The sequence below is a fragment of the Carassius gibelio genome, chromosome A22 (genome assembly GCF_023724105.1).
Source record: "Carassius gibelio isolate Cgi1373 ecotype wild population from Czech Republic chromosome A22, carGib1.2-hapl.c, whole genome shotgun sequence".
NCBI classification, from domain to species: domain Eukaryota; kingdom Metazoa; phylum Chordata; class Actinopteri; order Cypriniformes; family Cyprinidae; genus Carassius; species Carassius gibelio.
In genome coordinates this window covers 9,870,573-9,896,437 of record NC_068392.1, presented here as the reverse complement: position 1 = coordinate 9,896,437, position 25,865 = coordinate 9,870,573, and the positions used below count along the sequence as shown (strand labels likewise).

At 41.3% G+C, this 25,865-nt stretch overlaps 1 protein-coding gene across 1 annotated transcript; it reads left to right on the top strand.

Moving 5' to 3' along the window:
- Positions 1-622: 622 nt before the first annotated feature.
- Positions 623-24,341, top strand: LOC127942983 (midnolin-like). Its single transcript, XM_052539048.1, has 8 exons — positions 623-2,192; positions 4,392-4,623; positions 6,765-6,852; positions 6,944-7,006; positions 12,991-13,452; positions 13,588-13,708; positions 13,801-14,106; positions 21,162-24,341. Exons 1-8 carry the CDS (start codon positions 2,117-2,119, stop codon positions 21,422-21,424), a joined length of 1,611 nt encoding a protein of 536 aa, XP_052395008.1. The 5' UTR covers positions 623-2,116; the 3' UTR covers positions 21,425-24,341.
- The last annotated feature ends 1,524 nt before the right edge of the window (positions 24,342-25,865 follow it).

The window sequence follows — 25,865 nt, the reverse complement described above, 5'->3', positions numbered from 1 at the left end:
CATAATTTACACAACAGTTATTTTTCGGTCAACAAATCATTGGCAGAGTGGCTCGGTATCTGGAATACTTGATTCTCATTGGTTAATTGCGGGTATCAGATATTTGCAGTCGTCCACAGCAACGTTCATACAAACTCAGTATATACTAATTATAAATACATTTTATCGTAAAATATATTAAAGTAGAAAACAGCCATTTTAAATTGCAATAATATTTCACATTACAACTATTTTACTGTATTTTTTAATCAAATAAATGCAGCCTTAGTGAGGCCAAATATCATTAAAAAATCTTACCAGCCCAAGGCTTTACAACAGTAGTCAAAAATCACCCACACTCAGTTGAAAAAAAAAAAAAACAGACTTGCAAAGTTAGCCATCTTCTTGCTCAATAACCTTTTCATGTGAATTAGGTGGAGGTGTAAATGATTCTTGTGTAATTTTTGTATTCCCACAATACTCATTTATTCCCACTTCCTGTTGACATACCTATGAGCCATGGCCCTACGCATTGACAGGTGTGGCCCAATGCTTCCCCCTCCGTTTTTAACAAAGGAATCAGGGTAAAAAACAATCGGAATGGACAGACGGATACAGACTTGAACACTTCTCAAACTTGAAAACGGGAACGGGAATGACTTTGATGCTTTGGAATGCTGCTCACCCACACATGCACAGACGCCCACATATGTCCCACACATGTCTCAAACATTCGATTACACATAAAGATACCCATTGTTCGTGATACTTCAGATCGGTCACATCCACCCATTCCATTTAAAGACGAGCTTGCATGAATAAGGCTAAGTGATTCACTGAATGCTGTTTAAATTGGCAAGAGCGAAGAACCTCTTCAACCTAATTCCCTTTAGGGTGGAAAAGCGGCTAAACCTTCTTACAGCACATTGTGTCAGCTTATTAGTAAAACCCGTACAATGACATAATTCATCATCTACAATTTCTAAATCAGTTTCAGGTTTGTGGCCTCCACCTTGCTGTGTCACTGTTTCAAAAAGGAGATGAGGGAAGGTGTTAGACTCAATATTAATGCGAGTATTAACATTACAGTACTGTTGTGTTCTAAAGTTGTAGGTACATTGTTATTATGACTACTAACAACTTTTAATGCATTAATATATCTTTAGGCTGAAAATTAGTTTTTATTATTCATTTTATACAATTATTAATGGGTCTTGAATGAGATGTTTAAAACCAACATATATCTCCATCGTCAACTTCCTCGTTCTGGTCTCCACTACATATTAATATACACATCATATGTGCTATTTCTGCATTATGACTTCTCAGTTACTAATTTGAAATATAGTTCTATATAGTCCTGTATTTTAGAGTTTGCTCTATGGTGGAGTTTACCGGCTTAAACTGCCAAGTATATTTATATAATATGAATACTTTTATATCTTGAAATGTTGATCTATTTCATCATAGTTTCTCATCTTTAACATCTCTGGTGCTCTACTGAAGTGGCGTCACAAACTTCCTGCGATTTGAATTCCTCGTAAGTTTGTTGTTTTTCGTCGACTTCTCTTGTATCCAAGCAATGTGTTTTCCTTGACTGGTTGCCCAGTTACTTCTTTATGACGTCAAGACATAGTCACGCCCCTCCTAAAAGAATCATACGCTTCTCCACGTTAACATCTTTTAAGGTGGCGCAGATATTAGACTTTTGGTATACGTGTTTCCCCAACCAAACAAACCTCGTTTGCGCTTTTAGATTGCATCAGAGTGATTGTGAAGTGAGAAATTCATAGAATATTTTGAAAAGCCCATACAGAATCAAATAAAGCATGTGATTTTGGGCCTCCACCTTAAAACACATGCTGACGTCGCAAGCCGCAAAGTCTCCACCCCTTCTGTGAGCAGCTTTGTTAAAGAGGTGTTATACTTGAACTCCAGCTCTCGAATGCTGTCACACGGAGTAGTTTCGGAAAGCAGGAGCACTGGAATAGACTTGGGATTTAACCCGGCGTCTGCTCTGGGACGGCTGATTCATTAAACCAAGCGTACCGGCTGTTGCAGACACATCCTAGTGGAGTGTTTTTTTGTTTTGTTTTTTGGTGGACAAATCTAAACTACATTCAATTTTTCTCTATACATGCCAAAACTAGGCAACCTTGTGGAGGATTCTGAGACATTGTCGCGAAACTTTGAAGTTTTCGCCACAATAATTGGTGAGTGTCAGAATGAAATTTTCTAATAAGGATGGTGAACTTTTTTTGTGCAACAGCTGGGTTGCTGTCTTTTCTATTTGACTTATAAATATTTTACTTTTTTAAAAAAAAAAGCTTTTGGGTAAAACTCTTTGTAAAAACTAGTTTCCGTCTTTTTAGGTGATTTGTGACTGATTGAACTTGGACAATTTTCAAACACACACACACACACACACACACACAATAATATTATTAAAAATAATAAAATACTGTAATTTTACTCATCCTCGTGTTGTTCTGTGTCACTTACTTTCTTCGGTGGAGCAAAAAAATATATATATTAAGAACAGTTTTCATGCACTTGCATCTTTCTTCCTTAAAACAGTAACTCAGCTTGTCATTCTGCCTAAAGTATTATTTTGGACTCTACGGAAGTCAGATGGGGTTGGAACAACATGAGGATAGGCAAATGACAAGATATTCAAGTTTGTGTTAACTTTTACTTTCAGTTGCGCAAATATAATAAGCCCCTACGCTTCTACTTGATGTTTATTTCTTGTTAATGCAAAAAATGGTTTGTTGTGGCACTGCTAAATTAGAAATTGGTGTCGCCATTACCTCTTTTTTACCACTGGTAGGCGCTCAAGTATTTGGTTGCTTTCACACAGTAGCTTACAGATGGATGGATCGATTTTACAGGTTAACATAAGTCAGTGATGACTGCGCTCGTGCACCACGTGAATAAGTTGTAAATTCGGTCATAAGGCACAATTGGATTTCGCAAAGCAGATCTGCTATATAACCCAAAACAGTTTTTTACATCAGTAATTAAGTTTTGTTGCGCAGATAAGGTGCTGCATCAGAGCTCGCCTCGCATCTGCAGACGTTTGCAGACTGTAGCTTACAGCACATTTGGCACGAGATCGTGATAGTGAGTGACGTAAGTGTTAATTTATGTAGCCTATCGCCCCAAGCGATGCTTATTATACTATATGACTGGGACGGAGCGTTTCCTTAACAGCATACTGTCTTTTATGGGGTACTATTTGAATAGAGATAATGATAACCGTAATACATCGTTTTAAACGTAAGCTGCACACACGTATAAAGATTACAGGCTATTAGAACTTGCGTGTATAATGATAGCCTATATTTGCATATGGATGATTCTTCAATTAAGGGTAGTGTTCTGTCGTCTAGCACTGACCTAAAAATGCATTTTAGCTTTGATAGATCGTTATATAGCATTAAATATTCCGCTGTGCCTATATTCATTCTCTAGAATATATCAAGACGTTATAAATGTTACAAATGTTACGTTTTAAATGTCTCACACCAAGGCGTTAACTTCTATACGTATTTATTAATACACTTTACATTCATGTATGCTAATACAAAGGAAGATTCGCCCATATCAGTGTGTACAATACGCCTACGTATCACAAATATATCACAAAAATAGTTAAAACAGTTGGGGCTGTGGAAGAAGATGTTAATAAACTAACACAGTGGGCAACAAATACGCAACTTGAGACGCTTCTTGGTTATCTTTCTTAGCTATATGTAAGATTTTATTTAGTAAACACTAAACAGAGCGTTCAGTGTTGCTATTTAAACATGGAAGGTTATATTGGGTGACTTTTGTTATTTTGACAGTTTGCCTCATGAATGGTGCGGAATTGGTTCGAGTGGGCCGGCGCTCCTCGCCCACTCAGATTGGATTTGTCCTCAATGAGGAAAGCGATGTGTGTGGTGGTGGTGGGGAGGGGAGGCGGGGTTTGCGCTCCACGTGGGTGAGAAGCACATCCTCCCATTGGCTACACAGGTGACGGCTTTACATGCGCCTCCTCTGATTGGGCAGTACTATTGTGGGCGTAACCACAGCGGAACAGTGGAAGCGAGACTCGGTGAAACAACGGGCATTATTATGCGTGTTTCGTTGGAGTTGATGAGGGCTTCGCTTTAAAAAAGATTTTTTTTAAAAGGTCGCACTGGCTTTGCAGTACACTGTCAACGACAAAGGACTACAGTTATGCATTTTAACTGAATACGCATTTTATTGGAAAGAGAGAATTAGATACTGCGGTATAAGAAGCAGGATCGATCACCAAACGGGAATAGTCATTGGGAATATTTTCCAAGAGCTTTCACATTTAGCTTTCCACTGAGAGATCCAGTCCTTTCCGTCCGCTTCCATCGACCCTGTCTCCTCTATCGTAGGCTATCGAATGGACCAGCATCCGAGCGCCCGGAGCTGCAGCAGTCGCGGAGCTGCGCCGTCCTGCGAGAGCGTCTCCGGCGAGCCCCCCATGAATTTGTACATCCACTCCACCACCGGCACACGCATCGAGATCTCCCTTCCCGCAGAAGAGACCGTGGAAGGGCTAAAGCGAAGACTCTCTCAAAGACTGAAAGTACCCAAAGAAAGACTCGCGCTGCTACACAAAGAAACGTGAGTAGTAGTCTGATACTGTTAGACTGCAAGGATAGTTTTTTTTTTAAACAATGGTTAAGAGCCAGTAGGTGGGTTCCGAATGGAGATTTTCAGCCTCTGATGGCAAGCCGTTTTAACATTTATTCATTTAAATTCATTATGTTATGAGTGTTTGTTTTTATTACTAGCACTTGATCCAGAAGTGAAAGTGTATCTTTCTATTTCACTATAAAATATAGATGAGAAAACATTACATATGATTAGTATCTATTCAATTAATCACTTGTATTAATTAAGTAAACATTGGAGCATATTCCTTAACTATTTTTTTTTCAGTAATAACCAGTAGCTATTGTTGTTACCCTTAACCATTTGCAATTCTGTGGTTCATATAACTAGTAATTATTAGTATCTATTCCAGTTTAGGTACTAGTAGTGTTGAACTACTCAAATAGTCATTATTATCCGTACTACTGTTATGGTTACTAATATTGGGATATTGAGGACTAGCAAAATAGTCATCACTAGTATGCAAGTAATGAGCAGTTGCTGGCTAACTGAATAGATGGTAGTCACTACTGGAGTAGTCAAGTGCTAGTATTTATGAAAAAGAAAGGTAGACAGTTACTAGTACAAAATATGTCATTTTACGGACTACATATTTAAATGGCTTGCCATAGACACCTGCATCATGGAGCCATGGTTTGTGTTGTTAAATGCATAACAACTTTGCAGTCCATGTTGCATGTCTTCCATGATATTATTGCTGTGGTAGTCCACAACCTCTCGAATAGAGAAGTGAAAGTGATCTATGCTGTTGACAGTGTGCTGTGGAAGCCAGTTTAATGTAGGCCATGTGCAAGGTGCAGAAACCTGCATTACACCTGAAACTGTACCACTGTTTCCATTTTAAAGGGCCCAAAGGTGTGCGCGGTTTAAGTGACAGTAGTGTATGCATATAAATAGACATTCCTAATCCCTTGATTAGTATTTGTCATTTTAAACTGAATGCCGGTGAATAAAGCATTCCTAGTGGGACTCACACCTCTGTGTTAGAATATTCTGAGCAAACATTAAGAGAAGATGGAGTGATGTTAGTTTCAGTGCAGTTTGCACATTGCCTAACAATTGCGCTTTGGGTGGTGGAGCTGGGAGGTGAGTGAGAAGCCCTTTTTGTCACTTGCAAATGACCCTAACAGTTGCATTGTTTGTTCTTTGAATTGGGCCGATTGAAAAGCCCTCACAAGTAATCACCACCAAATTACATCATCCATTTAAAACGAAGAGAGTCGCTTAATCTCTTCTGTTTGGTTTAGCTGCCTCCAGGCCAAGTGCTCAGTCCCTTTGTTCGGCAGGAGGTGGTGACATTTAGCCTGAGCACATGTATGCACATTTATGCCACTTAGACAGATATATTTTTTACCGATTTGTTGGTTAAAATACATTTAGACTGTGTATTTGAAACACTGGGATTCATGCTGGGTTGGTTTGGGATAAACAAGCTTATTTACATATGCTGTAAGACTAAGACACCCCTTGTGGTTTTTGGTCTTCCGGTATAGGCTACAGATGAATTATTTTACTTTGTTTCATATTTTCTTCCAAAAATGTATATCTAGATTTAAAGAAAAACATCATATAAATATATATATATATATATATATATATATATATATATATATATATATAGAGAGAGAGAGAGAGAGAGAGAGAGAGAGAGAGAGAGAGAGAGAGAGAGAGAGAGAGAGAGAGAGAGAGAGAGAGAGAGAGAGAGAGGGAGGGAGGGAGAGGGAGAGAGAGAGAGGGAGAGAGAGAGAGATTTTTAATGATGGTTTTTGTTTATAATTAAAGAGAGAGTTCACTCAAAAATGAAGATTTCTTTCATCATTTACTAGCCCTTCATTCCGAACCTTTATGACTTTCTTCTTTGAACAAAAAAGAAAATATTTTAGAAAGTGTCTCTGTGTTTTTTAGCCATGCAATGAAATTCAATGGGGTCCAATGTAATTTTCAACAAATTCAGTTGAAGCATTCTTCTAAATATCATTTGTATTTGGAAGAAGAAAATAAATCCTAAACAGATTTGGGTTTTTTTTTTTTTGGAAATAACATGCTGGAATTTGTCTAGGAAAGTCTAACATCTCCTTGTTTTTTTCCAGACGATTGAGTTCAGGAAAACTTCAAGATTTGGGAATAACGGATGGGAGCAAGTTAACGCTGGTTCCAACAGTTGAAGCAGGCCTAATGGTAAAAAGAGCTTGAGCTAAATTACATGTGCTACACTTGGCCAGATCTTTTTGCCACACTTATTTACCCTGCCGTATCTCTCTTCTCAAAGTCTCAAGCATCAAGACCTGAGCAGTCAGTAATGCAGGCGCTGGAGAGCTTGACGGAAACGCAGGTAAGGTTTCACTCTAATAAGGTCATCCCAGTAGATGTTTAAATTACACGGTGGCTCACTACATTGGACAGTTGTGTGTACACTTAACCTAATTGCCAGGGCAGCGGCCAAGTTGGCTCTTTTTTTAAAGGATCATTTGTATATTTTTAAACTCTCTGCTTGGCAAGATGTTGCACTGACACATAGGTGAATGGGATACAGATGATGCCCTCCTAAGCTTTTAACTTAAAGACCTCCACACACTTACTACGCATATTTTAAGAAGCACCTTCCAGTTTCCAGGCAACATCTGTGAGCTGAGGCAAACCCAATCTAGAAGCCAATTCATTGAGAAGCCACCTTCCACGTGAAAGAATCTGTGTCCAACTATGATTATTATGCTGCTTTATTTTTAATTTCTAGCTAATTGTTAAATGTTAGCTATTAGATATTTTAACCAATCAAACTTATTGTTTACATTGTTTATATCGCAGTTGTCATCCAATCAGTTATTGGATATTGATTAAAATATCTGCCAGATACACTTACATGGGCATGAAATTGGTCCGCGGCATCTTCTTGCTGATATTTTTGGAAATCCGTAGTTATTCTGAGTTATTCTGTTTGTGTGTGAGTGATATGCATGTGCAGTTGTGTAGGAGATGAAAGCATCTATCTGTAATGACGTCAGTGTGATGGAGTGTGGCTGTGTGCGTACGAGGGGGAAGGGTAGACTGGGGAGTGCACCGCTCTCATTCAATACAACTTCTCCTGGCAGTGACTGTTTCTGTAGAAAAGCTTTTTAACCTGTTCAAAGTGGCTTTCCCATCGAACAAGCTTTTGCAGTACTGTGCAAACATTCCTTGTTCTTTTCCTCTGATCTAATATTTGTAGGCAGCTAACTGTGTCATCTGGTCACTTATGAAACGGCCCCTTTTTAGAAATCTGCATTTTTAGTCATCATTTGTGTCCTTTCTTTTCTTTTCTTTTTTTGTAGCTTCATGGTTATGGACATGAACTGAATTGAATCAGAATTGAAATTAGTCAGTCGTGCAGCCACAACGACTGTAGTGATCTGCGCTCAATGATACCTGCCCATCTTGCCATGTAGGTATAGGTAAAGTTGGATTCATAGTTATAGCGGACAACCACATATACAGCACATAGCAGAATTCTAAGAGCTGTGATGCTTGCTTCCAGGGAAAGATCTTTCTCAGACTCCTTGTAACCAGACTGTTTTATGGAAAGGGAAGGCTTGCAGTTATTGGAATGGCATTTTTCCCCTTGTTACTCTGGCCTAACAGCTTTTTCTGGCCTATAATTTAAAAATGCTGTGGTTTCGCGTGTCTCTCCATAGTCTCCCGCCGTTAAAGAGGAAGAATGAAATGACATCAAGGAGTTTCTTAGTTCCAAGGGGAAAATCTAGCCCAGTTTCTGCACTCCACTTGATTGATCAGCCGTCCTCTTGAACAATAAAACGCCACTTTTGCATTCAAACGGCACTTTGTTTTCTGGTGATTCTGCCCATCAAGTAGACGTAATGACTGGTGTCTTGCTTCTTCAGGCGACAGAGTTTGTTAATTAGCGGTTTCGGTGCTAATCCGCCTCTAAAGGCAGGTAGCTTGCTCGCTTTGTCCTTGGAGGAAAACATAGCGGTTTATTTCTATAAGCAAGCGCCTCTCCCCCAGTCTCAGCACTTCGCACTAGAGATGTTTTCCTGTCATAACTCTCCACCCTCCAGACAGACACCCACATACCCACTTTAGAATGGGGCTGGGGGGCTTGTCATTGTGTCTGAAAACGGACAGACGCAAATAATAGGATCCAACCATATAGAGCGAGTCACCTCTCAGTCACCCCTTGTCATTTCCACCCACCCAACCCCCTTCTCGGAGGGAGCGAGGGAAGGAGAGTAACTAAATCTGAGAGATGGTCACAGTGATGTCACCCCGGACGAGGGTCTGATCTGTATGTGACTGCCAGGAAGGACAGTGATGAGTCAGAAACCTAGGTATAGATTGAGGATGAAAATAGAAGCAGTGGGAACGCATGTCATACTGGGTGGCAAGGCTCCATAGGATGCCGATGGCTTTTGCGCCATATGTACAATGAGTTTTTTTTTTAGTTTACAGATATTTGAAATCGAAAAGACTGGTGCTGTCGTGTCATGTGAACAGCTGGCACATGGGAGGAGAGATTAGTTTGTGTTCCTCTGAACTGCTCCATGCCTATGTGTGTTCGCTCGGAGAGCACTCCCAATCCAAGAGGGACTGTGTTGACATGGGCAATCACTCGGATTCGTGACTGTTCCTGTTTCCCATCCGCCTTTGTGATTGAAGTGTTCAGTTTCGTGACTGAACTGAAAACGAGGATTGGGGGAGGGGGGGGGGGTATGGAGAACTTCCAAGCCACCAGCTTTTTTAATTAGGGTCAAACTCGTCTTCTGTACTGAGCCATTTTTTTAGCACTGTTCCTTGTGCGTGTCCTTGTTAGTGTTTCTTTATTGGGTGACATTTCTCTACATGTTTTGTTAATGCATTAATTAATGCCGAGTCCCATGATTGTAGATATTTTGAATCCTGTTGGCTGTGCGACACGTCTGTTTTGACTCAGTCTCTCGCCTACCCAGACAAATCTGTTCAGTCATCTGAAGAAAAAGGTGTTGCGCTTTCACGGTGCATATCTTTGATGCTCAGAGAATGAGGAAGAGTGGACACAGCAGGGGCAAAAATTTGAAATTTGCTTCATGTCCTTCGGAATCTGCATGGCCTTTATTCTTTATATATATATTAAAAAATCTTATCTTCATTTGGTCTCCACAGAAAAAGAAAAAAGTCATGTAGGTTTGGAATAATTACATTAATGGTTTTGGTCAACAGGCATGATGGAAAAAGGCTTCTTGCAGGTTCTAGTCTTTACCTGCTGAATCCTCACCATTCAATCTCATGTAGACCTTAAGTAGGTCAAACCCCTCAAGTGAGATCTTTGAAGGTAGTCTTCTCTTTAGGGTTTGAAGAAAGATGCAAGTGGTTGATTATTGGGAAGGAGCTTGTTGTTGCATCCACACCCTTCAAACCCCTTTGTGAGGACTATATTGGTACGATCAAAACCCACCAGTCGATGGTGAGGGTTAATAAGCTGGTTTTGAACTTTCCGTGTTTGCTAAGGCTTTTGATAGGTGACCAGTAGTCTTGCTTGGTATCAAAAGAACCCGTTTTCTTACTTGACCCCTCATAGACAGGTGTCTTCAGGCTGTGGATGAACGTCAATCTGGTGCTGTTCCTGTGTTACAGAAGAAACCGCCTGCGAATGAGTTCCTTGAACCGCAGGGACCCCAATAAATAAAACTGTCAGCTATAGAGTTGGAAGGGAGGAAAAAAAACGGATGGAGCTAGAGGCGTACTCTCACTGAATATTTCATCAGCATCTACTGGCATCCTCACACCCCTCCACCCTCTCTCTCTCTCTCGCCACAAGGCTTCTCCCCTAGCCCTCCTCCCCTGTCTCCCCTTATCATGCTTTCTTTCTCTCTCCTTCACTCGCTCTTCACTGCATAGCAACCGCAGCCCACTGCAGAGCAAAATGCCTCCCCAACAAATCAAAATGGACGAAGGGTAAAAATAAAGGAATAGTAGCTCTAGTCTGTTGGCTTAGCCAAGTATACAATTCTTCGACATGGTAACTTTGTTGCCATAGATGTATGTATGTATTTATCTCTGTTGCCTTTAAATCAGCCTAAAGAAAATCTGCAGATACTGCACTGATTTTAGAGTCAAATTTGCCGAATTAGAAGAGTTTGTAAGTCTTTTCAACTGGTGTTTTGGACTTGTATTCCATATAAATGTCTAAAAACCCTTGTATCAAAACAAATTTACCTCCATACATAAGATATCAAGACGTTTTATTAAATAATATTGAAAAAAGGGTGTTTTGTTTCACTACTCTGGCAGATTTTTTACTTGTAGTGAACTTGTTCAGTAAAAAAAAAATAATAGCAAATGCAGTAAGACAAATTATACTTCAAGATACAATCTTTTAATAGTCCTAGAGATGAAAAAATACTTGTTAATATTTTTGTAAGTTTCTTAGAATACATTACTTTTACAAAATACTATATTTGCTATGAATCTGCATTATACTATAGTCTTATTAATAGCATATTATATTGTATTAATGAAAAAAGAAGAGTAAATTATTGCTGTTGCGGTTCTGTGGAAAACTTTATGGCTGCAAATTCCATGTGGGGCTGTTTTTTTAGAGAATATGACCTCCAGTTTATTCATTTTTCATGTAGTTAGTGAAGAAGGGGTGGATCCAGATAGGCTACTGGCTTCAAAAGAATTTCCAAGCCAGTGTCAAGAGCACTCTGTTATAGAACTTGATCTGTGTGCCTCGGCGAGAGAAAGAGAGTCAGTGGCCTTAAGTCAAAGAGCCCTGTGCAAATGTACACTTGCGGTCTCTTTTGAGTACCTTATCCATTATAGGTGATATAGACTACATGTTGACACTTCAGGCTATGTACACCTGACAGATTCTATATAGCCGTGCTAGGTGAAGTCTGGAATTTCTGGCCACAAGTCTTCTGAAACTCTTGATTATAGGCAGATTTCTGAGGGTTACTAAATATGGGCTTTCTTCCACAAGCACTAAGACTCTCCAAAATGGTCTGTTAATATATCTTAGTTTTTCCAGTCAGCTCAAGAACTCTTAAACACCACAGAAACATTGTACAATGTATACTTGCACAGACGTACCTTAGATGCTGTGTAAGGGAAGACTGCAGATCCGTAAACCCGCTGTGTCTTTGTCTTTTTGGTCATTTAGTCGTTGCACCAGAAGCATGTGACTCAAACTGACGGCTGCTGTGGAGAATGTCTCTGCAGACCATGTCCTCACCTTTCAGAGGCACTTTTTCTGGTTTGTGGAGGTTCATGCACTCTCTTATTATGAGTCTGGGCTTTTTTGATGCTTGGCCTTGATGATGACGGATCTGGAAGGCTAGGCTAATGTGGGGTCTGGCATGATTTACTTAGCGATTTGCAGGCCCAAATAATTATAATCACTCAGGGGTGAGGCACCAATGACCTCTAAACAGGGTTTACCATAAAACTTGACAGAATATTCAGTGTATTTGTATTAATCCATAGTCATACTTAGCTATAAAGAGGTTTTTTTTACTTCATCTCTTCTAAAGATGGGAAAAGGGTCTCGGTGTCTGGCTCTTAGGGTCTGTCAGTAAAATGTACAGAATAGTAAAGGTCACCTGACTGCAAAAGTGGCTGCTTGATGGAAAAATAGATCAAGAGTAGAGTTAGAGAAGAAAACGATAGAGGGTAGGCCCCAGTGATTCAAAAAGTTAACAACAGGTCAGCCAACACAAGCACACTTGGAAGTTGAATAAATGGAATCTTCTCAGCTATCAGTTTTTTTTCTGGAACATTTGATTCTTCTATGCTTGTGCAAGTATGTTGGCCCATACTCAGAATCCGTGCTCTAGATTTAACCCAAAGTGCACACACACAGCAGTGAACACACACACACTGTGAACACACACCCGGAGTAGTGGGTATCATTTATGCTGCGGCGCCCGGGGAGCAGTTGGGGTTCGGTGCCTTACTCAAGGGCACCTCAGTCGTGGTATTGCCGGCCCGAGACTCGAACCCACAACCCCAGGGTTAGGAGTCAAACTCTCTAACCACTAGGCCACGACTTCCAAAATGGGCAAGGCTTTCCGGTCCAGCCTTTCAAACAATTAGCTATTATGTGACTGTGTGGCGAGTGGGTCTGCATCCTGTTTCTATGGCTGATTTTTCAGGCCTGGGGCCAGACAAAAGTTCGTGTTTCGTGGGTGTGCTGAATGGTAGAGTGTTTTGTGTGTGTGCGCCTTTTGTATACTTCTGCTTATTCATAAAAAGGCATTCAGTCATGTTGCCAAATTCTTTTCCAGTATAGAGCAGTGGAAAGGGAATTACTAAAGCCACCCCCTCTTCATTTCTTGTTCACAGGTCAGCGACTTCCTGTCGGGACGGTCTCCTTTAACACTGGCTCTTCGAGTAGGCGATCATATGATGTTTGTCCAACTGCAGTTGGCAGCTCAGCACTCTGGCGGCCCACAGTTACAGCATCGACATCTCATATCACGTGGGAGTTCAGAGGGCACGACAGGACAGCATGCAGCCTCAGGCTCTGCCTCTGGGATGGCAAGGGTTTCACACAGCCCTCAACAACATCACTCACACCCACATCCTACTCATCCAAACACAACGCTTCCATCCAACCCAGCGGTGTTCCCACCTTCCCCCTCTATCCCATCTATTCCTCCCATGTACCCCACCTCAGCCCCAGGGCACTGTAGCCCTCCACCACACCCCTCTCAACTCCCAGGAAGTTTTCTTCACTCCCATCAGCCATCTTCAGCCTGTCCCACCTCTCCAAGCAGCCCTAGCCCTGCAGCTTCATGTCCAGAGGTTAGTTACTGTTTGCCCAGCATTATCCAATTCAGTAATTTTGTATAATAATGGTGATATATTATGTTTACCAATTAAATTGGTAGAATGTGCAAACTATACTTACGGTTGGCCACTGGCCCATGTCTTGCACAGGCCAGCTGCCCAGCAAAGACATCTGGCAATTGTAACACTCCCTCAAGATCCCGCAAACCAGGGGCTATCATCGAAAGTTTTGTGAACCATGCTCCTGGAGTTTTTTCTGGGACATTTTCAGGTACAACTCCTCGCATACAACACTTTTATTCATAATAGTTATATATCTGTAGTTTGTATCTTATTTCTATATTGTTTTTTTTCTTTCCTAAGGCACTTTGCATCCCAACTGTCAGGACAGCACCGGACGTCCTAGGCGAGACATAGGCACCATCCTTCAAATCTTGAATGACCTTTTAAGTGCCACTCGGCATTACCAGGGCATGCCACCGTCGCTCACACAGCTCCGCTACCAGACCCATTGCAACAGCCCCAGCTCGCCCACACCGTCGCCACCGCCTTCACCTCCCCACACCCCCAGACTAAGCACCCTGCCTACCACAGTGCCCTCTGAGACCCAGCCCACCCTCCACCCACTGGTGCAGTGCCAGAGCCAGATACGCATGTGCAAGCCTCCTGGTAAGTTGTATTGGATTTGCCAGAAATTATGCTTCGATTAATTTCCTAGTGCATTAACTGTAGCCAGTAGCATTTAGGATCTAGCCAAGAGGTTCAAGATTCATATTCAAGGTAGAGTCTATGTAGTTTCAGAGGGTCGAAGATGAGTGCTAGGATTAAAAAAAAGTGAAGATGTTAGAGAGGGGGAGGAAGAACTAAGCTTGTTCTTTCAGGCCCTGGTAGTCATGCTTCAGCAGCCACAGCATGTCTGGCTTTGTCTCTGTGCTGACGGTGTCCTCTTTCCTCTGAGAGGCAAAGAATGGGGGTGGACTACTCTGTTACCAAGAGGAAAGAGGCAGAGAGCCAGAGGGAGAGAGATAACGAAGCGAGATAGCACTCACAGACGTGTGGCAGGTACGCCGCTCTGTCTGGTAAAAACTGATTATCTGGGGCAGCTCGCTTCAGTGCTGAGGAGGAAATTGAACTGCTCTGTCATGAAACACCACTGTTGGAGAGTACGGAGATAATGAAGAAATATCATCCTAGCACTGTTCAAAGCACAGGCCTGTTATCAATCTAGACTAGATTAAAAGCATACCAAGCTAACGCTGCACAATATGAAAACATATCGTCAACTACTGGGGTCTAATAACTTTGGTCACTTGATTCTCGCAAAGGGTTAGGAAATCCTACGTTGCTGTTTTTTTTTTTTTAAGCGATACATACTTAGTTTTCTGCTTGCATAATGCTCCACCACTGGTCTTCATACTTCTTCCACATTGAAAGTAAATGGGCCATCATACTGGTTCCACTCTGGTTCCAAAAACCATCCCAGCAGTTAGGGCCATGGCTAGTCAATGGACATTTGTTTTCCGAGCAGCCTTTAAATAGAGATTCACTCAAGAAATATGAGCTCCAAGAGAATGCTCATTGTGTTTGAAAGTCAGCAAGAGGCGGTGGAGGGAAAATACCAAGAGTCCATTCATAAAATTGTTGTTTATATCCGGCCAGTGACTGCTCACTGATTAATTGGCGCTTCCTCTTGGGCAAGATGGAAAAAAGGGAAGGGTGCTGTGGCTATTTTCTGGAAGAAAAAAAACAGCAAGATTTAGTTGTGAGATTGCTAGATAGCTTTAAGGGGCCTTTACACAACAGTGTTTTCACGACTTACATTTAATTTGTTTTTAATATTCGTTTACACGACAACAGTGTTTTGGAGACTGAAAATGCATATTTTTGAAAATGGGTTTCAAAGTGCAAGTTTGTGAAAAGGGCACCCAGTATGGGAATCATTGAAAACAGTGACGTTATTCACGTGCGTAGTACGATTTTAAAGGCAAGCGCGAACAAACATACACAACAGTGGTGGAGTATATGGTAGTATTGTTGCTGCTCAAGATTTTGCAAACACTTCTTCAGTAAAGTGTGGATTTACTTCGTCAATATTGTATATCATATAATCATCACTTCCCCTCAGGTACTGTTTCGTAACAAGGTGACAACACCAACTACTGGCCTTGCAATTAATAATACAGCATTTTTGGCCGTTTTCGCAAATATGTATTAACGCGAATCGTTTGAAAACATTGTCGTGTATACGTGAAATTTTTAAAAACGCAAGGGAAAAACTTTTCAGTTTTTGACTAAACTGTGTCGTGTAAACGTAGCCTTCGACATATATGCTTTGGCACCTGGTGACCAACTTGCCTACATGGGACAGACACCTCAGTGTCTTTCATGACCTCTTTGAAATGTCACATACTTTTAGCAGCTGTCTACTTGATGTGATTGTAGACCAAACAAACCCGATATCCCCACCATACTCATTTAGACATCCTTGGATTCTTCTAGACATTTGGCTTTGACAGACTATAGTCAGTATTTGCAGAGAGGTTTGGGAGGAGATGGGGGATGGAGAGCTGAGGGAATGAAGAGGGACGCCATTCTTGACTCAAATTCCTGTGTTTGCTAGAGCCTTTCAGCCCCCTTTACCCACTGCAGGCAACCCCTTTTGTTTGCCCCTGTGTGCTCTAATACTGCAGTGGTCCACCAGCCTTGCCTTTTGTAGGTGGAGTGAATGAATGAAAGCCTGTAGGGTAAAACTTGGGGATGGCCTTTAGATTTGGTATTGCCTGGCCAATGCGCTAAATGGAGGGAGGGAAGCGGGGACCAAACGGTTCTTAAACTGGGAGGGGGAAGATTGTGCAGGAATGCTTTCACCCCTCAACGTTCTGCATCTGTCAACTCAGGTTAGTTTAGTTTGGGCTGTGCAAGAGCGTCAGGGTGGAGCTGTATTTTAGCAGAGTGAAATAGAAAGAACAAGGAAGGGTGCTCAAATTCCTTCCCTCGCTCATTTAATCCGACCGAAAGCAAATGCTCCCGGCTGCTGTGTACATACTGCTACGATGTGAAATGTCAAGATCTCGCTCCTCTTTGTCCTGGCATCCCTAGTGCTTAAACACTGCCAAGTTCTTTTCCCTAACCCAAAAGAGACAGTTTTGCTTCTGTGCGGATTGCTTGATCAAGTGCCCCAGGGCTCTCACCATGTCACAACGGTGCTCAAACCTGCCCAGCTCAACCCGGTTAAATAATTCATTCCCCCTCCTTGCTCACTGCCAACAAGCATGTAAGAAACCCCCCAGGCCGACTATCCTTAGCTGCTCATCAGGCAGGGGCCATGGCAAACCATATCCGATGCCTTTTATTGCTCCTAGTATGCAAATTGTGGTCATTTGAGACCACAGCTCCCTGCAGGGTCATTGGTGGCGTCGTATCAGAAAAGCAATGGAGATGTCAGGAGTTGACCGCTCCCCTGGTTTAGTTCTTGCTAGGAGTGCAGATGGCTGAACACAATGCTTGTCCTGTGCTGTGCGCCCACTCCAAGCTCCTCCCAACCCAGAGGCAACACTGGCACCTGTCCCAGCTCTTTGGGAGTTAGCTTCAGCTGGCTTATAGAACAGGAGCACCTACTGATCACAGAGTACATCTAAACAGGAGAATCGCAGAGGCTTGAGAACTAAGTGAAAAGTGTGTTTTTTTTTGGGGGGGGGGATCTCGTCACTCTGTTAGAAGATCCTGAGGGGGTTTGGTTCGACAAAGCAAATGCTAAATCTATATGGTTTAAAAAAAATCTTTCATACCATTTTTAAGTAAAGTTTCAATTTAATGACAATACACTGTTTTATTTGTTTCTTGCATGTTGGTCACACTTTTTATTGTAGGTGTGAATTGCATTTTAATTGTATTTTTTTTGGTTAATTAATAAACCTGGATGAAAAATAAGTATTACGTGCCAGAATTTGATGTCTGACACTCACTTTTGTGTGACTTCCTCCTCCACTGCCAAGACATCTCCCCTTGATGCAGAGTGATTTCAGCACCCAGACTCGAAAAGATCACAGGACTTATCAAGGCAAACAAACAAACAAGTCTAAGACAAGTGTTAATTAAGCTGATCTTTAATGGATCAATGGCAAAGGGAAGCTTGCAGAGACTCCCTGATCACTGTAGTGTGGGCTAACACATTGAGTTGGGCTTAATGTTTACCCAAAACCCTGCTCAACTGACCTAATGCCTGCAGACAGGCCAACAGCCTCATCGACTGGGTAAAAATCCTCCCTCCATTGCACTCTCTCTCTCCTCATTCTTAATCCTCCTCCTCTCCCTTTCCCCCCTCGCGTGGCCATCAGCACTTGGTCTGGATCTTTCTCCCTCTATGCGGGGATCAATACATTCTCATACATCAGCTCATTCCCTTCAAAAGGCATGAGGCGAGTGCAACATTCCAGCTTTTGTTCGCCAGTACGCTGCTACTTTTTAGATTCCAAAGGGATTTTTTTGGGTGTAATCTCTTCCACCCACTGTGGCATGTTCTCTTTTGCCTCTTTTTCTTTTTCTGTGTTCCTCTGAGGCCTCCGTCATGAGGCTGTATTGAGGAGGAGGCGCGTGGGTGGATGTGGGTGCTGGGGGGAGGGGGGTTGAAAGGAAAGCCAGGTGTATATCTCATGTGCAGGCCCGAACAGCTGTGCAGCAGGAGGCGGGGCTCGGGTTGTTTTGTTCTTATCCCCCCCCCCCCCCCCACTCCTTTCCCCTGAGGCTCGGGGCAGCTCGTCACAAGCCTTTTTTGCCCAAACCCCCCTAATTTGATCCGCAGGCCTGAGTGTGCGTTGAGGGCACTGCAGCACACACGGCTCCTTCTGAGACAATGCATCATTGGCGTGGGGCGAAGGAGGATGAGGGGAGGAAGGGAAGGGTAGAGAGGGGGTGAAGATAGGGGGGAAGGGCTTTTTCTGTCAATGATGTTCACTTGCAATCATCACTGGCAGCAAAATAACTCTGTTCTTGTTCACCCACCCCCTGTATGTGTCCAAACCTTCGCGCAGGGAGGGGTCTTGGAAGCAAGGGACAGTGCTTTTGCACTGCTTGTGCTGCCTTTGTTCCTGGTGTATCCCAGCCCCCCACCGCAGCCGTTCATCTTTTTTGCAGTCACGACAGCCCAGAAGGATCTGTTGGGATGGCTTTGGGCCTGCTGGCCAGGCCGTAGCCTAATAATAACCCTCTAAACGGCCACATTAAGTATCTCCCACAGGCAGCCACGGTTATCCTAATAATGATGCGGGGGTTGTTCCAAACATTCAGGATAAGTTAATTTTTTCTTGCAGCACTGCCCCCAAGCCATGCCAAACTAGCCGTGATGTGTTTTTACAGTGTACATGGATATGTTTGGAAAGGCGACTGTGTGGGAAAAGACATAGGCAGGGGCCACCGATTCTCACAAAGAACAAAAAAGGACTTGGCTTGGAAGCCAAGACCATTGTGAGCTTCATACAATACCTTGACAGTGGCACACCGTGCCCAGTGCTGGTAATGAGTCCACTGCTCTGTTTCTCCCAGATTTCTGTAGTTCGGTCCCTTGAGGCACCGCACCATCATTTAGTACATTTAGTTTTTTTCCTCCACCAGCCTCAGTTGGTATGCACAGAAGAGCTCACAGGCTGCAAGGTGATGTAGCTGCCCTACTTTTGAGAGTTGCAAGGAGACTCTTTGAAAGGGCAGATGAAGGAGCAAAGCAGAAGCATTAGCGTAGAGACCCTTTCTGAATGGTGTATCTGTTGAGTTTGTTTAGTCGGACAAAGACCTTTATAACCCATAAAGTCGCTTCAGACCAGAACCTCTCTAATCATACTAAAATGCAAGAGCAAGCTCCAAATCTCATTTGTCTAACCAGGTTAGGAATGCACTGTTTGGCAGATGTCTGCTGTTGATCTTTGTACAGCCTGTTCTTTCTCTACGAATATCCAAATGATTAAAACTACCACTTACATTTATAGCGCAAATCCATCCTAGACGGTTTAAACCCGCCCACCCCGGAAAGATATTAAGTAAAGGGGGGAAATTGAGCCCACATAAAATCCCGATTTCATTTTGATATGGAGAGGTGGATGAAATTGATTAGCGAATGAGAATATGCATCTGGTCTCTTTTTCTATTGCATTCTGGATGGAATTCCAGAGCATGTCTTTTTCTCTCCAGAGGCATTGGGGAGGAGTGAACTATGTGTGCGTATGGGGGTGGGGGTCTTCGTATTGGGGGGTTGGGTGGGTGATTACTCGTTCAATGAGCTCAGGCCAGGAAAAGAAAGGGGGGAAAAAGGGCCCGACTTCGCTTACAATTTCCATTTGCTTGCATTTTCTATTGAAAGCCAATAGCAGTGTCCTCGCCTGGAGATGGATTGCTGCGCAAGAGCTAAGGTTTAATCAATAGGTCTTTTTAATTTGCCATCGATCCATCTTAAAAGCTACTGCTGCTGTTGCTGTGTGCGTATGTGTGTGGAGCACATGCGATGAAAGATAGTCCATGCTCAGGATTATTGACATTCTATCTGGCTATTTCATTATTTAATTCAGGCATAGTTCTTAATGGAGCTGGCTAAGAGATTGTGGTTTCTTGTTCTCTCCCATTCTCTTGAATATATTTATAAATGAAAGGTTTAGGGTTGAGCTGTAGTATGGAAAACCCCCTAGTGTTTTTTCCCCCCTTTAATTGGCGCATTAGCCGCTAAAACCCTAGCATTATTTGTGAGATTAGAAAGTACAAGGTATTTACTTCCTGTTAAAGAAACAACAAAGTCGAGATCGTATCGCTTGGGAATGTGTGTACTTGCACGCGTGGGCGTCAGTCTCCTCACAAGAGTGTGGGTTCCTTTGTAAGAATGCACTTCTCCCTTTTGCATATCTCAAGGGCACGCCTGGCAGGACATTTCGAACCGTTTCTGATAAGGGAAGAGAGGACTTGTTGCCACATACTGGGATGTTCTCTTTTGAAATGAGACAGCAGCAGAGAGTAGTTATTTCTGTACCGATTCAAAGAGAGAGAAGGAGGGAGAGAGAGAGCAATGGGGTGGGGGTAATCGCAGCATGCCTTTTTAAGAACATCAGCGTCACCACTCAGACTTGAGTTTATTTATCTAGCGCTCAACCTTTGATAACATTCAGCAGGATCAGCAGTCGGGATCCAAAGCACTGAGTCATTCTGTCCTAGACCAAATATGTGTATTGCACCAGCATTTCCCCCCTGCTGAAAAGACTAGCGTAGATAGTCACCGCCTTATGTTGTGATTTGGATGCTAGTCATTAGCATTGGATGCTCAAATGCAGATTGTATCCACACCAAGTCTTTCTTGGTCAACCTGCTTTGCTAGAAAGCATTGGTGTGCCAGCAAGGGATGAGTCATTGGTTAACTAGTCAACTTCCTTTTATTTTTGCCCAATTTCCTTACCCCTGAAGTTGTGACATTACATTCAGATTAACACCTTTGGCTGCTCTATAACATCTTGCATTGTTTTTCGAGTCCCAAAAGTGTTGTAAATTCTCAAGACACCTGGATTCTGTTTTAGGCTGTTGTGTTCAAGTCAACTAGGTGTTTAGGCAAGCCCTATGAAATTTAGATTTTAGAACGGTACATTTTTGCACATTCTTTTGCCAGTTTAGACTACCCTAACCAGCGCCATTTAGCTTGAACCAAAAATTCCGACCTTGACTCTAACTACTGTTGTTTTGTCTTCCTGATTCTTCAGGTGACCGATTGCGTCAGACAGAGAACCGAGCAACGCGCTGCAAAGTGGAGCGACTGCAGTTGCTCATGCAGCAGAAGCGCCTGCGCAGGAAGGCCCGGCGAGACTCCCGCGCCCCGTACCATTGGCTCCCCAACCGGAAGGCTGGGCGCAGCAACAGTAACAGCAGTATGTCTAGCGAAGGCTCCCTGGATCTGGACTTTGAAGACTCTGTGTGGAAGCCAGACGTCAAAGCTGATATGAAATCAGAATTCATCATGGCCTGAAGCAACAACGGTTGTGCCATCTTCATCGAGGAAGACTGGGGTTTACATTTTTACTGAGGAAACTTTCTGAAGACTGTGTCCAAAGCTGCACATTCAGAATCTCGTAGGCATCTCTCCTCATCAATTCTGTGACCACGAAGACTTTACACAAAGGAAGAGTCACAGACTTTTACTTACCTTTCATCCTTGATAGACTTTGATCTTGGAATAGACTAAATTTTCAAATGACGATGTTTGGATATGGATTGGACTGACAAATAGACAGAATTTGGACTCCGAACGTCCAATAAGTAAACACAAATGAGCATAGCAGACGTCATTGGTGTTGGGATTTGTTCTTCTCTTTACTTTTTTTTTATTTCAAGGGGGAAGAGCCATACAGGCCAAATACAGGCACGATGAACTAACAAAAATCAGAAACTGAAGCTACTTCCTCCTTTTTTTTTCATTACAAATGGGCATTCACAGTTCAAGAATCATTTGAAGGGGGTTATCTTTGTTTTTAAGTCCTGTTTTTCTTGAATCATGATGATTTATGATACAAAATATGTAGCATTACCCACAAAGCATTCAGGTTTTCTATCTTGTAGATGAGGAGGGTTCATTTGCACACACACCCGTGATTTGAAATAGACAAATAATATCATGACATAACCAAGAGATGGCACAGTGCATGTTTAGTATAAATATATTTACACAAAAAAATGCTTTCTCAACAACAGCTCACGCGACTAAAGTCAGAGGTTCAAGTAGGAAACTAAAACATGAAACGAAACGAAAATAAGCAAGATGCAAGGCTTGTGAAGTAGGTTGTTTTTAGAATATATAAAAAATGGCTTTTCTTTTTTACCTCCGTGTAAACATACAAACCAACCAAATGTAAAACAGCAATTGCTAAGGAAGGCTGTGAGATGAATCTGATGTTATATAATCATTTAAATACACACTGTATCTCTCCTGTTACTGTTTAAATGTGTATAATAGAGAGAGTGGTGGGGTGCCAGAGGAATAGTTTACAATTGTGCATTATAATGGCAAATGTGCACTCTGCCAAAGTGGAATCTCTCATTTATGCATTTGACTAAAACAAACCGCCATTCAAGGGTGTTATCCCAGCAACCACTTACATTTGTGATACAATTTTAATAAGACTACCAATATTTAGTCGTCCATTTGGCCAGACTTCTTTGCAGATTCCCATGTAAACATCCAGACCGGAGTGTATCCTCCACTCTCGATAGTGCCTCATACCCTCATACGTAGATGCACTGACATATTCTATCAGGCGTTCCACAGACAGACGGTTCTGCTGCTATATGGGACTTCTCTTTGCATGCAAAAGTGTGATCTATCCTGATCCTTTTTATAGAAGAAAATAATAACAACAATACTGAGATACTGGTGCTGAAAAGAAAAGATATACAAGCATGAATTTTTGAAAATGGAAAGAAAAAAAATGCTCCAGCTACTTGGGATTTTCGAATTAGGTACGTGATGTTACATATCAGTCGCAAACCAAAACAGGACTGGAATTCTACTGTACATGGATCATTCCTGGACTAAATAAGGAACAATGGAACATATTCTACTCCCAACATCCAAGGGATCCTCAGAGCAAACCCCAAACACTCCCATCAGACTAACAGGGATGTTAGCAACCAACGTTTGCCCCTAATGACTTCTTGGAAATAAACGTGAAAATGTCCTGAACCACACTGATGTTGCACTCACTGAGTTTGCAATGAGATTACCTACCTGAAGGGGAACATTGTCTATTCCTTTTTTTTTCTGTTCAAGTGGCCTTAACATTCATCATCCAAACACTTGCAGAGTGGTGGACAACATAGGGATGTTTTTTTTTTTTCTTTTTTGTCCAGTGTTTTTGTTAAAGCATCAATTTTTCGGGGGCAGTTTTTGTGTTTAGGAGGTGGAGGCTCTATTATGTCAAGGCTTCAGTGCCTTAAAGTTTTGCCCCTTCGGTGTGTACGAAGAAAAAAAATCTGAACAAATTAATTCGCATTTATGCAGGTTTTTATCAATTTATAGGAGCTGTGGTAGAATATTGTGTGTTTTATGGTTTCATTGTTACAAGTCACGACCTGGAGTTCAAACAGGTTCCATCAGTGTGTTCCATTGTTTGTTTGATTACGTTCCTTGAACCCTACTGTCCTACAAAGAAGCAACAAATTTACAAATTTAATTGAAAAAAAAAGTTTCAACTGCAGTGCTATAGCAACAAAGTGCCCTAACTCTCAATTGAGATGTCCTTTAAGGACACAATGACAACATGCACTTCCCTTCTTCTCAAATAAACGACTTCAATGGATGATTTCTCCCTCTCCCCTGAGAAAATCATGGTTTAATTTTTATATATGTATGAAATATACTCTGTGTGTGCCTCACCTATATGTAAAGTGGTAAAAAAAAAAAAAAAAAGTAAAAAATTAAAAAAAGCATAGGAGATGATCTGAGTTTTAGGATTGGGTAATTGAATAAGGGTGGAGGGAGGGAACGGGGGGAATTTTCAATAGTTTGTTGGAGTTCTGATCACATCATTTAAGTTGCCTGTTCTTTCTTGTAGCCAATGAAAACTGATTACAAGAGTCGAGAAAAAAAAAACAATTTACTATGTTCTAGCTATAGACCGGTGTAGCACATATGTGACTGTATTAATTTATGAAACCAAAATGGTAACTGTGAATTATGTATTTCTTTGTGCTTTTTTTAAAGTGGGCAGAAGGCAGAAAAGGGCGTTGCTGTGCCCTGTTTTGTTTTTGTGGAACATAATGAAAATAATCAAGTAAAAAAAAAAAAGGAAAATATCTAAATATATTTTTTTTCTTAAGCAATACATTTCAGTGTGACTTGTGATAGGACATTTTCTTTTTTTTAGGTAATAAATTGAAAGAAAAAAGTTTTTATTGTGTACATGTGACTTATTTATTTTATCCCCTGTGTAATTTGCATACAGTATACTTTACTATGAAAAGCTATCATAAGAGACAAATTTGGAGTGCCACAAGGATCTGTCCTAGGTCCTCTGCTATTTTCAATATACATGTTGCCCCTTAGTAATTTTATTAGAAAATACAGGATTAGTTTCCATTGCTATGCTGATGATACTCAACTATATATCTCAATGAGACCAGATGAAACTTCTAAATTATCTAAGGTAACAGAGTGTGTTAAAAATGTAAAAGACTGGATGACCAATCATTTTCTCCTATTAAATTCGGATAAGACAGAGATATTACTTATTTGACCAAAACACAGTACACAGGATTTAGTAGACTACAGTTTGCAACTAGACGGATGTAATGTTACATCCTCTACAGTCAAAAATCTGGGTGTTATATTAGACAGCAACTTGTCTTTTGAAAGCCATATTTCCCATGTTACAAAAACAGCATTCCTCCGTCTTAGAAACATTGAAAAGCTACAAAACATGTTACCTGTTTCTGATGCAGAAAAGCTAGTTCATGCATTCATCACCTCTAGACTGAACTATTATAATGCACTGCTAGGTCGTTGTCCTGCATCTTCAATAAATAAGCTATACTGTAGGTAGTCTAAAATTTTACAGTCTCTACACTGGCTACCTATTAAGTTCCGTATCATTGACAAATTATTATTACTTGCTTGTAAGGCCCTAAATGGTTTAGCTCCTGCGTACCTAACTAACCTTATACCACGCTACAACCCATCATGCACCCTAAGGTCACAAAACGCTAGATAGATAGATAGATAGATAGATAGATAGATAGATAGATAGATAGATAGATAGATAGATAGATAGATAGATAGAGATCATTTTGATGAAATTTGAAGCCTAAGCATGAGCACCAGAACTTAGGTAGGCTATAAACGAACTACAGCACCATGGTCGCTCGCCTTCAGCGTCTCCACCACTGCGCTTCCGACAACTTTTTCAAACTTATTTTTTATGTGTTCGGTGAAAAGGATTTACTCTGTATATAAATTTTAATCCATGCTACATGAACCTTTTCATATAAACTGGAATAAATATAAAACAAGAGCCAAACTAAAACTGAAATGAGACATAAGTAATAAATAGTATAGTGACTAAATTAAATAATCATAACTAAAGGACATTTGAAAATGTATTTCTGTACATTAAGAAATAAGGTGCATTTAACGTCAATAAATCCTTGATTAATATGAATATTTGAATTAAAAATGTCTACATGTACTATTTAATAAAATTGTAGTGCATTTAATCTGTTAAATAACAGCAGAGTGAGTGAGTTTTTGGATATGGTAAGATTAAACCTATTTTAGAGAATAATGTACCACAGTTCAGCTTTGTTAGGGTGGCTACACAAAATTTTATTTTATCCTTGCTTCTAGGAAATCCTCATATGCTTTCTAACAGCTTTATGTGGCCGTAAACATTTAAATTGAATGTGTCTTTAAGCACTAA